Genomic DNA, 14,582 nt, shown 5'->3' with positions numbered 1-14,582 from the left:
TCCAGCGGGACTTAACTGACTTTTAAAGGCTCTCCCTCCTGCAGGTGTGGAGGTGGAGGACAGAAGAGTGTTTGATTCTTGCCGGTCATAAAGAGCCCGTCAGGAAGTTTCATCTTCTTGGTTCATCTTCTTCCTCACCTGCACTCTTGTCCTGGTCGTTTGATGGCACAGCCAAGGTAATTACTAAAAACACATCATTACCTAAACATTATCATTATCAGTGTGTGATTTTCTGTGTACAATGTAACTGTGTGTAGTGGGGAGTTTTGCTGGCATCTGCTTATGAATTCTTGTTGTAAATATTTACTGTGCTCTCTTATTCTTTACCAAACATATTTGCCCCCTTACAGATTTCTTTTGTTTTGACTTTTTTTGTAATACTTGTGTAATGTTTCAGATTAAACACATTTTTAATATCAGACAAAGATAACCACATTTTTTTAAAAGTTCAATTTCACTAACCACAGCCACGCCTGATTACTGCCTGATCTGTAGAATCAATAAATCACTGTCTGACAACATGAAGAATCTTAAAGATCTCATAAAGCAACACATTATGCCCTGATCTGAAGAAATTCAAAAACAGATGGGAAAACCAACATTATTAATATTGATCAATATCAGTTTCTGACTGGAATATTGATCGGTAAGTGGATCGGCCGCAGTCACCTGATATCCGATACTTTAAATTACGTATCGGATATCGGACATACTGTATCGAATCTAGATTTAAGTGCATTATCCAGGAGAAGCAACCACCTTATATATCTGAAGATTACATAATTGATTCCTTGCGTAGGAAAGAAATTAAAGAAGGGCTAAACTTTCAGATCAAATTCCCTGACAGAATTTATCTATATCCTATTTTAAACCACTAAACAATACGGCAAAATAAAGTGTAAAAAAGTGTGCACAAATTCAGACAGAGATTAACATTTTCTCACAGCACTCTGTATAAAATGCTTGTGTGCGTCTGTCTGTCAGGTGTGGGACCTGAGCTGTGGAAAGAAGCTGCAGGATCTTGAGTGTCATAAAGGTGCTGTCCTCTCAGGTGACGTTTCTACTGATGGAAGCCTCTTCTCCACGGCTTCAGCAGACAAAACAGCTAAGGTGAGAGGCAAAGCCACTTTAACACATCTTTTATTCAAGAATTAATGGTAATTGAACAAAAAAGAGCAAAATGTGAATTTAAGTCAGAATCAGTATCCTAGAAAGATAAGTGTAGAAATACACCTTCATGAAATGCAGTAAAATTCTCTGTAAAATTGTACCAGAAGCGATAATTTGTGAGAATTAGTAGTGTAGTAGTAGTTTAGTAGTGTTTTTAGATCTGAGCTTTTAGTGTTCACATCAAGAATCATAAGTGTGTCTTAAGCCTATTCTGGATGGAATTAGTTTCTCAGGGGGACGTCTGTGAAAAATAGTTCACACTTCTTCTCAGTAAAATAAAACCTCTTGCATCCAGACAGCAATTGAAAAAACAGGAGGACCAGTGAGTTTTTTGGCTTTCTTGGTCACATGATATTGCGTTCAGTAGCTCCTCTATTTCCACTTCCTGTTGTGTTTACGTGGATCTCTGTGGAAACGTGCGCCCAAAGTTTAATTACGGTGTGTAATACTGGACAAATAGCAATTTTATTAAACACAAGGTGATGAAACTCAGAGATGTGCGTCCGGATAGGACTAAAATTACCGGGGGACCACGGAGTTCAGTGAAAAACAGTAGATAATACATGGTCGTTCTGGACAAAAAATAAAATCACAGAGGACCCCCATAAAAGAGAAAATTACCCCAGGACCCTCTGATAAACTTATCCCTTTCATATAGGGCTTAACACTGATTATATGTGCGCATATGTGCTCTGTTTGATTTCATTTGCGTTGTTAATTTTAGTTTGTTTCAATTAAATAAAAAATGCCTGAAAGATATTGTTTCCTTTAATACATATAGTAAGCAAATATTATCCATTAAGAAGTACAGGGTAATTCAATACTAGACATTTACAAACACATATTTGTGATAAAATTATATATTTAGATACCATTTTAATAATAATTATCAACTTGGAAGTGTCCTTTTTTTATTTTATTTTTTTTACATTTAAAAGAATCACATTGGGACTCTGTATTGGCAGATACTCAAAATCAAATGACTCGGGAGCAGAAAAATATAATTGGGACATCCCTAATCAAAATAAGTTAACCGACACAATCCATTGTCAGGACCCCCCTAAACAGGTATCGGTCAAGACCTAAACAAAGTGAACCCGTAACAATGACTTATCTACCTTTTATTCTGAACTTAAAACAAACCAGGTTGTCAGGAGTTGAGAGAAACTTTCTGAAGTGATGTGAGCTGAGTGTAAAAGAACAGTGTCTTCCAGCAGAAGGAAGGTGTTGAGAGAGAAAGCCTGCTTGAGCAGAGGAAGCTGAGGTGGGTTCCCACTGGAACACACTTCTCTGAGTTTTCTCACTGTATGGCTGGCCTCAGGGCTCAGGCTGTGCACACACCTGTTCCTGTTACAGAAGCGCTTCTTTGCATTCTGTCTGACGGAAAGAGAGAGAGACAGAGACACTACAGTGCAGTGTGTGGGAAATGCAGCACAGGACTGTTTTGGATATGTTCATGCCATCGCTGCTGGTGTGCTCATTAACGGTGCAGCTGCAGTCCAGCATTGCTTAATTAGCGCTGCAGGCCTTTACCCCGGACACACACAAAGACATGCACGCATACAATCTTTCTCTCTGTTGTCTCGGAGGTCATATTAAAGTCTGCTCGTCTGAATGTGTGTGAGAATGAGGGGATAATGAGTTGAATCAGCGTTTTGTTCTCTAGTTTTCTGAGTGCTGATGAGCTTTCTAATGAGATGCTGTGTTCATCACTGTCTGACAGTCAGCAGCTGAACAGACACAGATCATTCAGAACCCTGAGATTCCTAATTTGATTACAAACAGAAGTAGGGTCTACAAATCATAGTTTGTTTTGCTACACAGTAAAATCAACAGGGTTAAATTTATAATAAATTATTTTGACTTCCAGGGAGTTATCCTGTAACCTTCAGGGCCCTATTATAAACCCTGAACCAGGTGTTTAATGCTATTTTACACCTATGCCATTTAAATAGCAACAGAGTTTACAAATATGTCTATGCCGATGAGTGTGGTTGTCTGGAAGTGAGGAATGTTCAGGTTAAGTACTGGTGTATTGTTATCTTGGCAGCGAAAAACACTGGTGCGCCACTGACTGAAAAAAGCCCAGACAATAATCAAACGTCAAGGCATTCATTGCAATTTTAGCAATGCAGGTGTGCCATAAGCACTCCATGCGTTTACACCCCAAGTTTAACACATGCAGGATCCTCAGCAGTGCACAAACCCAAGTTTTACGTCAACAATAAAGAGAAAACACAATAAAATATCATTGCTGTTTCCTTAAATGACCTGCTTACACACCTTCACAGTGTGAATGGGCAGGTCAGTTCTCCACAAAAATCAGAGCTCACCTGGGTCTTAAAGGGAATGGCAAGTGAAATGCCAATTGATTTATTTCACATAACGCCCAAAACACACCCGTGATTAATTAAGAGAATTAGTACGTGCCTTTTGTGCGTTTCCTATATTTGCTTCACTCAAAGCTCATTTTCTTTGAGATTTGTTTGTTTCAACTGCTGTGTCTTTTGGTCATGCTCTTTTATTTTAAGGGTCAAGAACATGCATTGTTATGTTTTAGCATATAATTAGTGTGTTTATTTTTGTTTCTAAATGTATTGTGCCAGTGATAAGTATGGGGGGGGGGGAGAGTTGAGCTCTGCTGGGAAATCCCAGCATGCCCTGTGCCCGCTCTTCTTCTTTGTTTGGACTTATTATTTTTTTTTTTTATATTATTTGTGTTGGTTACATTTTTCAGTTTTTTTTTGTTAAGATAAATAGGATTCAGTTGTGCCTGTTCCACTGGTGGAGCATTATTTGCCATCTTGGTGTTGGGTTAGATTGTGGATAAGGGTCTCAGCCAGTAAACCACCATTGTATTAGTCATTTACACGCTCTACTGTTTTAAATAAAGTTACTTAATGGGACAATGGCTTGACCTCGTTAATCCACTCCTGGTGATGCCACAGTATTAGAACTATGGAGTAATTTACAGTACATTAAAACTAAAACTAAATAGTAACACTAAAAACTCCTTACAGTGTTGAATTAACTCTAAAATATTAACTCTCTAGTTTTTACACTGTAAATTGTAAGACCATGCCTTATTTAGGACAGTGTTATTTTATTTAAGAGTTAATTTATCACTTTCTTGTTAATGCTTTTCTTGTACTGCCTCAGTGGTTTGTTATCCTACACTATGGCAATGTTTAACACGACAGTTCTTTAAATTGCTGATCACAGACAAACATGGTCGTCCTATAAATGACCTCTGTGCCCTCAGGTGTGGAGCTGTGCCTCATGGGAGATGGTGTTCTCCTTGAAAGGTCACAAAGCCTGTGTCCGCAGCTGCCGCTTCTCCTGGGATGGCAAGCGGCTTGCTACTGGTGACGACAACGGAGAGATCAGGGTAAGTGATGCAGGATCAATGGGAGAGCGGGACAGTTGATTGGTAAGAGAATCTAATTTGCAATTTAACATTTATCGCATTTGGCCGACACTCTTATTTAGAGTGGCAAAGGTCCTGACCAAGCATTATTAATGTATAGTGTGCTGTGCTTTCCTGGACAAGGAATAGAGGGAAAGTCTATAAACATCCTCAATAAATGTTCCTTTAGGCTACAGTAGGAGATATTCGTCCTTAACGTATTATGTTCATTTGTTAGGAACAGCTGTAATGTCTTGAATCTTGATCTTGAATCTTAACGTATTATGTTCATTTGTTAGGAACAGCTGTAATGTTCCTGGGTCAGTCTGACCCAGTGCATGTTTAATTATCCAAAAGATGTCTGAAACAAAAAAAAAATTCTAACCAGCAGTGTTAATATTTTTTTTACTAACTCTATTGCTAATTATTCTATCAAGATTTGGTGCAATGGTGTTCCTTACCTCTAACAGGTTATGCTTCATTTAGGATAATTCACTTGTTTATTCATTAACAAAATCTAACTTTTTATGTTTCACTACTTTATTACTTTTGAAAGACCAACATAGAAAACACAATAGTTTTACATAACATTTAAACATGAAATTGCAATTTTGTTTTAGTTTTAGTTTTTGCAGGGGGGTTTCAAATATGGAAGATAAACCATTTTCATTTTATATGTCAATTACAATAGTTAATTAAAGCAAGCAGAAGAAGTTTCATACTGAAAAAAATACTTTCAACTATTTTTCCCAGATCTTCAAACTTCAACACGGGTCAATTTGACCCGTAACATAACAGGAGGGTTAAACAATTCTAATTAACACTCTTATAAAATAAAGTAGGAGATATTAGACTCCAGAATAGTATATATTAGTCTGTAAGCAACCTTTATAAACACTCATACACTAGAAAAGAAGGTTTTAGTCTGAAAACAACCTCTATAAAAACTCTTGTACACTAGAAAATTAGATATTAGTCTGTCAACAACCTCTATAAACACTCATACAAAAGAAAAGGAGATACTAGTCTGTAAACAACCTCTGTAAACACTCCTATACTCTAGAAAATGAAATATTAGTCTGTAAAAAAACTCTGTAAACACTCTTATACACAAGAAAAGGAGATAATAGTCTGTAAACAGCCTCTGTAAACACTCCTATACTCTAGAAAATGATATATTTGTCTGTAAACAACCTCTGTAAACACTCTTATACACAAGAAAAAGAGATATTAGTCTGTGAACAACCTCTATAAACACTTTAAACCATAGAAAATGAGATATTAGCCTGTAAACAACCTCTGTAAACACTTTAAACCCTAGAAAATGAGATATTAGCCTGTAAACAACCTCTGTAAACACTTCTATACACAAGAAAATGAGATATTAGGACCTCTGCAAAATCTCTTATACATTAGAATAATTTGTATTAGCCTCTTAAAACAACCTTAGTAAACATACATACACAATGAAATAAGATATGTTGGTCCATAAACAATCTGATTTAACTCACTTATACACTAGAATAGGAGCTATTAGTCCATAAACAACAATTATCATTCCTGTACATGAGATATTATCCTCTCATGCACAAAATAGAAGATATTGGACCACATACAACCTCAATAAGCAATCATCTACTATAATAGGATATACTGGTCTAGTAACTACTTCTGTAAGTACCTTAGTACATTAGTTTGGGTATTTGTGCATATAAACAATCTCCATAAACAGCCTTATACACCAGAATAGAAGATATTCATAAACAACCACAGAATAGGCTTCTACCTTCTACCTGCTTTGGGACTGAAAATAATGATGCAATGAAATGATAGCCAAGATGCCCAAGGAAGACGTGCTTATCTCACCAATTGGCCATTCTAATGCTACACATGTGTTCCCAGGGATCACTGACTTCTTTGTGATATAATAACAATATATTGCATACTTTAATTGTTATTAATATGAATGCATTCCCCATTCCCCACAGCTGGACTCCTATTAACTAATCAAGTGCCTTCTGAAGGCCATTGATTACAGTGTGTTCTCTATAGGGCTTTCAGAGTACAGTGGGCTGAATACATTTGCAGGTCACACCTTTTCAGATTTTTATCACGTAAAATCTAAAAAAAAAAAAGAAAATAAATAAGTTTGTGCTTGTAAGGTGGCAAAATGTGAAAAAATCTAAAGGGTATAAATACTTTTGTAAGCCACTGTATTCCTATAAAAAATACACACTGACAATATGTAATTTTCAAGAGGGTGGCTATGGTTGTTGTGTAGATGTGTAATATTTGTTTGTTCAAGGTTTCTTTACTTGTTAGCTGTTTTAGCCCGTTAGCTTCATTGCATATCTAAAGAAGGACACTTGCTGATCGACTACATTTGAGACGAATGGGGAAAGTGCAATGATTCGATTTTTTTTTTTGTTCGCTCAACTATCACTTTAAACTTAAGAGTTAATGGGGTTTGAATCCCAGCTGTGCTCTGCGCTGTCTGTGCCTGTGAGCTGTCAAGAACGCAACAGCTAGTCTTCTAATTAGGACAGCATGGCGGCGGGGGTCCACTGTGCCTGCTGCTAAACGATGCACCACCAAGTCAGAACACAGGTTACAGAAAGCAAGAACGACGCTTTCACCCATTCATTCAGCCTACACTCATCGTCTTCTACGTTTCTTTCCTCTGTATCACACCTGTCTCTTCTGCCAAACTGTCGGCCTCTCTCTCCCTCAGTGTCTCTCTCTCTCTCTGTCTGTCTGTCTGTCTCTCCCTCTCTCTCTCTGTCGCTGTCTGTCTCCGACTGTGAGGGACCAGCCGTGGTGTTCAGTTGTGTAAACCACAGACGCTGTGCCTTATCCATTAAACATGCTGCTCGGAGAGAAAGCGTGGCCCGCAGCACTAACACACCACACTCTGATGTGTGTAATTCAAGCCCTCCGGTGCCACTTTGCTCAAACTCGCCATTATTTATACACTCTTTTACTGCTTTGGCAAGGACACGGAAGAGGAGGTGCTCCCACGTTTGGTTACCATGGAAACATTGAGCGTATTATGCTTTCCGTGTGCCTTATTGTGAAATCCAGTCAAATGTATAGTTCGATTTAGCAGCACGTCCTTCTGAAGTGTTTTTAGAGAAGTGCGAATAAGAGAGAAAGAATAAGAGTAGAACATGTCCTTCCTCAGCTGGTATCTGCATTCAGCAGCCCCGCATTGTGTCATGCATTATTGTTATTACCAGTTTTTTTAAATATATTGTGATTATAATGATGATAAAATAACGTTGGTGTTGTTTACAGCTGTGGAGCATGCAGAACGGACACCTGCTTAAGATCTGTTCCTGTGAGCGAAAGGACTCTATGGACTCTTTCCATGGTGGCTGGGTGACTGACCTGCACTTCTCCCCTGATAACAAAGTGCTTGTGTCTACTGGAGGATATATCAAGGTACACACAAACACACACACACCATCTCTCACACACAGAGGTCTTACACTGGGTTTGTGTGGGTTTCTAAGGTTCAGTCTTTAGGGTTAAGGTTTAGATTTAGGGTATTTTCATATTAGACATTTTTTTCCGAACCTGAAAGTCCTTGTTGATACATAGTGTGAAAGCTGTTTAGAAGTCTAGGATTCGCATGTAGGCCTGTTGTCAATTTTCTAGGGCCCTGAGCTGGCCTAAGGCCCCTAGACAACAACTGGTTATGATTTAAATGCAATGACAAACTGTGTAAACAGGCTTTAAAATTCCAATGACACTGCTATGTGAATCCCCCCAAATTGTTGATTGCTGTAGCCAGCCAGACATGTTCATAATTCCTGCAGCCGACAAAATATGAAACAATCATAACGCCAGAAAAGAAAGCAGAGAGAGAGGAAAAGGAAGAAAAGAAAAAAAAAACAACAGTAAGCAGTAAGGTGTAAGTCCAAAATCAGAGCTCGCCTTGTTCTTATAGGAAATGGCAAGTAACACGCTGATGGATTTATTTCACATTACACCCACAACACACCAATGAATTAAAAAAAAATTACATTCCTTTAACTCAAGCTGTACTTTTCCCGTCGTTATGATAGCAAAGAAACACTGACTCCCCAAATCAAGCTGCTTGGTGCATGGTTGACTGCTCGCCTGAGGATTGCTAAAATATGACCCACAGAATTGATTCATGGTTCAGATGGAGTTCTTGTGTGTAAAAACAAACCAAAACTGGCTGTGAAAACATCCATAAAAATGTTAATGTTTCATGGATAAAGGAAAAAACAATGAATACGCAGGTGTCCCAATACTTTTGTCCATGCAGAGTATGCAGGCTTTAAAAAAACACACAGCAGAACTAAAGACGTAATGTTCCAATTGATAAGATGACCACAAGCATTAGGCATGGCTCTTAATCAAATACATTTCTTTTACCCATGTTTTAAATGACAAAATGAATTGGACTAATTTGCCCTGTTGCAGTTCGGGCAAGACAAGCCCTCTACAGCACTTCTACTTTCTACTTTGTTCTTTCTGAAGACAAAACAATTCCTGATAAGGAATTAAGTTTTTTTTCTACATTCAAATTTGTGTCTGATTTTCTTCACACAGTTTTAGCACTTCATCTAGCTGTTTCACCCCAATCAAGGGGGGGTCCTATGATTGGCTGGTATCAGCTGCAGTTGTATATAGTGTGTGAGTAGTGTGGTGGTGATTTAATTAAATCAGTGTGTGAGTGGCACAGCTGGCACAGCTGGATTTGCAGAGGTGGCACTTTCCTTGCATATTGAGGATTGCATTCATGAATATTGATTTGGTGTTTATGAGCTTTGCTTTAATTCATGTTTTTTAAGACTCACCTTTATTTCTGCTATAAGACTGGAGAGGTTCAAACAACAGTCATTGTATAAGAATTGTATAAAAGTGATGACAGAGACTGGGCTATTTTTTTTTTATAATAACAACATTTTACGTTTGATCCAAATTTTCTGAAGTATGTATTTTTTCTTTTTTAGAAACCAAAAATTAGTTTGTAATGCTGAATGTGGGTATGATTGTTGTAGACTGCAGTACATTGCAAACAAGGAGTGCTGACGTTAAAACAGCCATTCCATTTGCAACCGCTAACAGCACTGCACGTCAGCGGGACAGGCAACAGTTAAAATAAATAATTTTTTACAACAGTCTTTTTAATGTCATAAAGTACTACTAAAGATACAACATGTGTAATGCCCTGCTAGATACATACATAGATACATTTTTACTTTAAACTAGTGTAAACAGAGCTGTTCTACAAATACACCTACCTATCTCAATTGTACTTTGCTGGTGGTGTTCAAAAGATAAATTCTAACCATTTATTTCTTAGCTTTGAATTTCTGGGTAACACTGATATACATATAACACTGATGTGTTGTTTGCACAAATAACACAGGAAGGAACTGCCATGTTGTTCCTAGTGCTGTTAGCTTCTATCTGACAAGATGTGCCTGGTTGCTTGGCTTCAGCGCTGCCTGTGGGCGGTCACGAGCCAAGGTGGGGGAGGCCATGAATTCTAATTTACTGGTTGACATAGACACGAGTGCTTTTTCTGATCAACTCGTATTTCTGAAGCTTTTCTTTTACCATCTACTGCAGACAATGGAGACTGAGCATCCATATGCAACTCGGAGAGACATATAGTATTTTACAAAGAACAAGAAAAGGTGTATTTTAGCGGAAGGAGACCTTTAAATACATTTTTAGTCTTAATCATATACAATTCTCCACCCCTACCCCAAGCTCGTTCTGTAAAAGAACAACAGTAAAAGCAGCCTTAAATCAATGTAACAATCCAGCTGCAGCCAGCACCGTTTCAGCGTTTGATGTGATGAATGAGCGTAAAGGACGATGATGAGTGGTGATTGATCATGCACTCGTCTCCTGCAGGACACTGCTCCATGTTATAGGAGATGATAGATTAATCAGCGCAGCAGCTAGCGTGATTTTTCCAGCCATCACTCACCATTAGGCTCCCTGGCTAGTGCAAATGTGGTGTCATTTTTGTTAACTGAAGAATATCTGTATAGTTTATGTTACACAAATTAAATATCTGTGAAAAACAGTGTCTGTAAAATGATACGGACCCTTTAATTATTTCCATCTAATTGTTTTATCAAGCTAAACTTCTTCATGTTGAAAAACCTGTATTTGAACTCTTAGCTATTAAATATTATTTACATGTATCCTAGCAGGTTTTGTGGAGCCCATGGTAGTCCTATTGTTTATTTTGTGTTTTTTCTGCTATTACACCTCTATGCCATTTAGCTGACACTCAGGGGTGTAGCAACAAATTCAGGGCCCGCTACCCTCTCAAAGTTAGTGGGCCTCTATCCATGCCAGTACACAAGGAACGTGAGCGAAAAAATAAAAATCTGGATTTTCATGGGCCCCTCTCCCTACTCGGGCCCTGGGTAGTCAGGTCCACTTTTCCCCCCACTACCACGCCCATGCTGACACTGTGTGTAATTTTATCGACAGGTCATTGCTGTAGCAGGTTCTGAATTATTTCTGAAACTCTCTGTTGAGCTTTCGCTGTTGTTAAAGCATGTGCTGCTACAAGAAAGAAGGCAATCATATCTGAAATGCCTGATCTAATTCAACAAGACAGCTTCTGCCATTATATGCCTGTGTGCATGAGCGTGAGTGAGCATAGTGGTTTCATGTCTGATTGTGCTAAACTTTTCTCTTTGATATCTATCTACTATTGCTTGTCAGTGACCTGTTTAAAAGCGTAAGTGACAGACTGACAGTTACATGTGGAAATATTACATAACTGAGTCCATCAAAGAACCGAACAACTTCAGTAATAATTTCAGTATCATTTAGCTTGGACACTTTGAATTTATTAGCACAACGTAGTTTAATTGGGCACTATTTATATACAATTCTGACAAAAAATTAAGAGACCACTTCAGTTTCTGAAACAGTTTTTTTTTTTTTTTTGCTATTTATAGGTAAATGTTTGAGTAAAATGAACATTGTTGTTTTATTCTACAAACTACGGAAAATATTTTTTTTTTTAGAATTTGTGAGAAATGTCATTTAGAGCATTTATTTGCAGGAAATGAGAAATGGCTGAAATAACAAACAAGATGCTGAACTTTCAGACCTCAATTAATGTGAAGAAAACAAGTTCATATATTTATAAAGTTTTAAGAGTTCAGAAATCAATATTTGGTGGAAGAACTCTGGAGTTATTCACAGTTTTCATGCATCTTGGCAAGTTCTCCTCCACCAGTCTTACACACTGCTTTTGGATAACTTTATGCCACTCCTGGTGAAAAAAATCAAGCAGTTCAGCTTGGTATGATGGCTTGTGATCATCCATCTTCCTCTTAATTATATTTCAGAGGTTTTCAATTTGGTCAAATCAAAGAAACTTAGATTTTTTAAGTGGTCTCTTATTTGTTCCCAAAGCTATGTGTACAGTATTGTGTTTTACATGTTAAACATAAAAATAAATGCAAATATGACAACATAAAAGCAGTAAGAATTGAGCAGTATTTTAGCAGTTGCAATCCAACTTCTTCTTTCGGTTGAAGAATGAGTGTACAACACGTAACTGCTGACTGAAACTGCTTGTTTAAAAATTTGTTGTAGTTCATAAGGCCAGTGTTAGATCGATAAGAGCAACAAAATTCAGTCTGTGTAGTGAATACAAAATATTTTTTTCAGCTTCATTCTCTTTTAGTTCAGCTGTTGCTATGACAGTTGTAAAATCTGCCAGAGGCTGGAAGTTGAGTAGCATGGGGCTGATTTTAGTGAGATCTACATCTTCGGTTCGGTAAAGAGCCTTCTCTTTCACAGCCTGATTTGATGGTAATGTGTTTAGTGCTGCCTGAAATATTGCACTTCTATGTCAAAACTTTAAATCTTTTAAGGTGTTATTTTTCTAGAATCCTTTAGTACTTGCTCTTTTTAAAATAGAATAGGCCACTCTGAGTTGCATATGCATGATACATAAGCCAATAAAAGAAAGACAGAAAAATGATTGCGTCAAGAAAAAAAAAAAAACTGACGTCAATCATAAATTATGATTCATGACCTCGCCCACCTTGCCTTGAGACCGCCCACTGCAGAGACGTGGAGGGAGCGCTATAGGGCTGTAAGCCAATCAGCTGCGAGACTCTTGCTTGTCATGAATATTCAATAGTAAAAGCTGAAAACCTGTTATTTCTCCCCGTCCACTCCTCAGCCAATCTACAACAACCTGAATAAAAACATCTTGTTTTATTTTAAAACATGAAGTGCTAAAATAAAATACATTGTAATTTAATCATAATAATCACTTTTGTTTATGTGTAGAGATTAATTTTTAACCAAATTGTTCCTTTTGGGCATTTTAGAGGGTTATTACACATACAGATATGTATTTATTAGCTATTTAATGCAATAGTGCATTAAATTACAGTGTTACACAGTTCTAACTGTCTTCCTAAACAAAGTTATGTGCAAAATAACGCTGTGTAGAGTCTTGGGTAGTAGTGATTCTTTTCTGTCTATAACCAGCCAGTGGAGCATCACACAGTACATTTTTTGAGCAGTAATTATTATTAATAATCTCACACATTTTCATTGCTAATGAACAAGTGGAGCTGTAAATTGTTGTCTTGAAAATTAATTAAAGGTGTTTCTGTGGGAATGGATCATTATTGGGAAGGTTGTGACTTTTTTCCTGGGAAGTTGTGTCTTTTATGGGATTTTAGAGTGAAATAAATAATAGAGAAAACACTTTTATGATCCTCCTCTCCTCTCTTCTTCTCTAATTTCTTCTTATATCTCATGTTTCTTTTCCTTTCTTTCTCCACTCATTTCTGCTTTCCTTTTTACATTTGTTTTCTGCTGGTGTGTTTTACTGCAGTATATGTTGGTTGCTCTTTCATTCCTCATGTTTTTCTGCCCGTTTGTTTTATTTTTTTATCTAAACCAACCATCAAGTACTGCCTCTCTGCACACATACACCCACACACTCACACACCCACACATGCACACTGCAAGTCCATGCTTTTTCACCTTTAAATGTCTTCCAATATTTGGATCGTTATCTAATTCTCATTCAGAACTTTCGAAATAACAATGAAAATGTTACATATAGCATAGGCTAGTGGTGGGCAATATGGCCCTTAAATAATATCACGATATTTCATGTTATTTTTGTCATAACGATACTCTTGACGATATGACAAAACACTGAATTTAAAAAAATGTTTCAAGTATACACTACTGCAACAAAATAAAAATAAAATGTTATTATTGCATATGATATAATATGACACATCCGTAACTGAGATATTAAAAAATACAATAATTTTTATCAGATAACAGAAGTCAATGATCCAGAACGTCATGATACTGATAACGCACTAAACTTTGTCTCCATATATCCAGAATTAAAGTAAAATAAATTATACTGGACAGATATAATCTGTCTCTAGTAGATATATAATATATATTGTTCACAATATTAAAAAATGTTGGCGATATTATTGTGTATGATATGATATGGCACACCCCTACTATGGGCCTCAATTTAGTGATCTTGAGGCGAGCTGGCAACCGTTCACTGTGCAGCTTGTTTTAGTGTGTCACTGTCTTTGCTATCATATCGACAGTAAAAGTATGCCTTTCACCTCTCAAAATGCACAAAGGGCATGTACTAATTATCTTAACTATTTGTTGTGTTTTGGGCTTAAAGTGCATTAAACCAACCGGTGCATTACTTGCCATTTCCTTTAAAATCCAGGTGCTCTCTGACTTTGGCACATTGCTGTTTTAGGGGCTCAGCTACCTGGATGTGTCAAACACTTCTTAGCAGAGGAAAGCGTCCTGCTTATTCATTCTGCGTATTGTTGTTGAAAAAGTTTGCATAGCTGCAGCAACAGGCATGAACTATTTTTTTTTTGTGCTACCGCATGTCTATGTGTGCGTATTGCATGTTATGGATGCACCTGTTGACAATTTAGTGCCAAGATAGCAATGAACATCTGACTGTTGA

General features: G+C 37.2%; 1 protein-coding gene across 2 annotated transcripts in view; it reads left to right on the top strand.

Annotated features, from left to right (window-relative positions):
• apaf1 (apoptotic peptidase activating factor 1) overlaps positions 1 to 14,582 on the top strand; it is a 63,326-nt gene that overhangs the window by 31,150 nt on the left and 17,594 nt on the right. For both annotated transcript variants that reach the window (XM_049474294.1, XM_007244977.4), the window contains 4 exons: positions 45 to 176; positions 985 to 1,110; positions 4,433 to 4,558; positions 7,871 to 8,017. In XM_049474294.1, the coding sequence (XP_049330251.1) occupies positions 45 to 176; positions 985 to 1,110; positions 4,433 to 4,558; positions 7,871 to 8,017 (531 nt within the window). The remainder of the gene's footprint in view (positions 1 to 44; positions 177 to 984; positions 1,111 to 4,432; positions 4,559 to 7,870; positions 8,018 to 14,582) is intronic.

Source organism: Astyanax mexicanus, chromosome 2 (genome assembly GCF_023375975.1).
Source record: "Astyanax mexicanus isolate ESR-SI-001 chromosome 2, AstMex3_surface, whole genome shotgun sequence".
Lineage (NCBI taxonomy): Eukaryota > Metazoa > Chordata > Actinopteri > Characiformes > Acestrorhamphidae > Astyanax > Astyanax mexicanus.
Note: the sequence above shows the minus strand (reverse complement) of the source record. Positions and strands in the feature narration are given on the sequence as shown.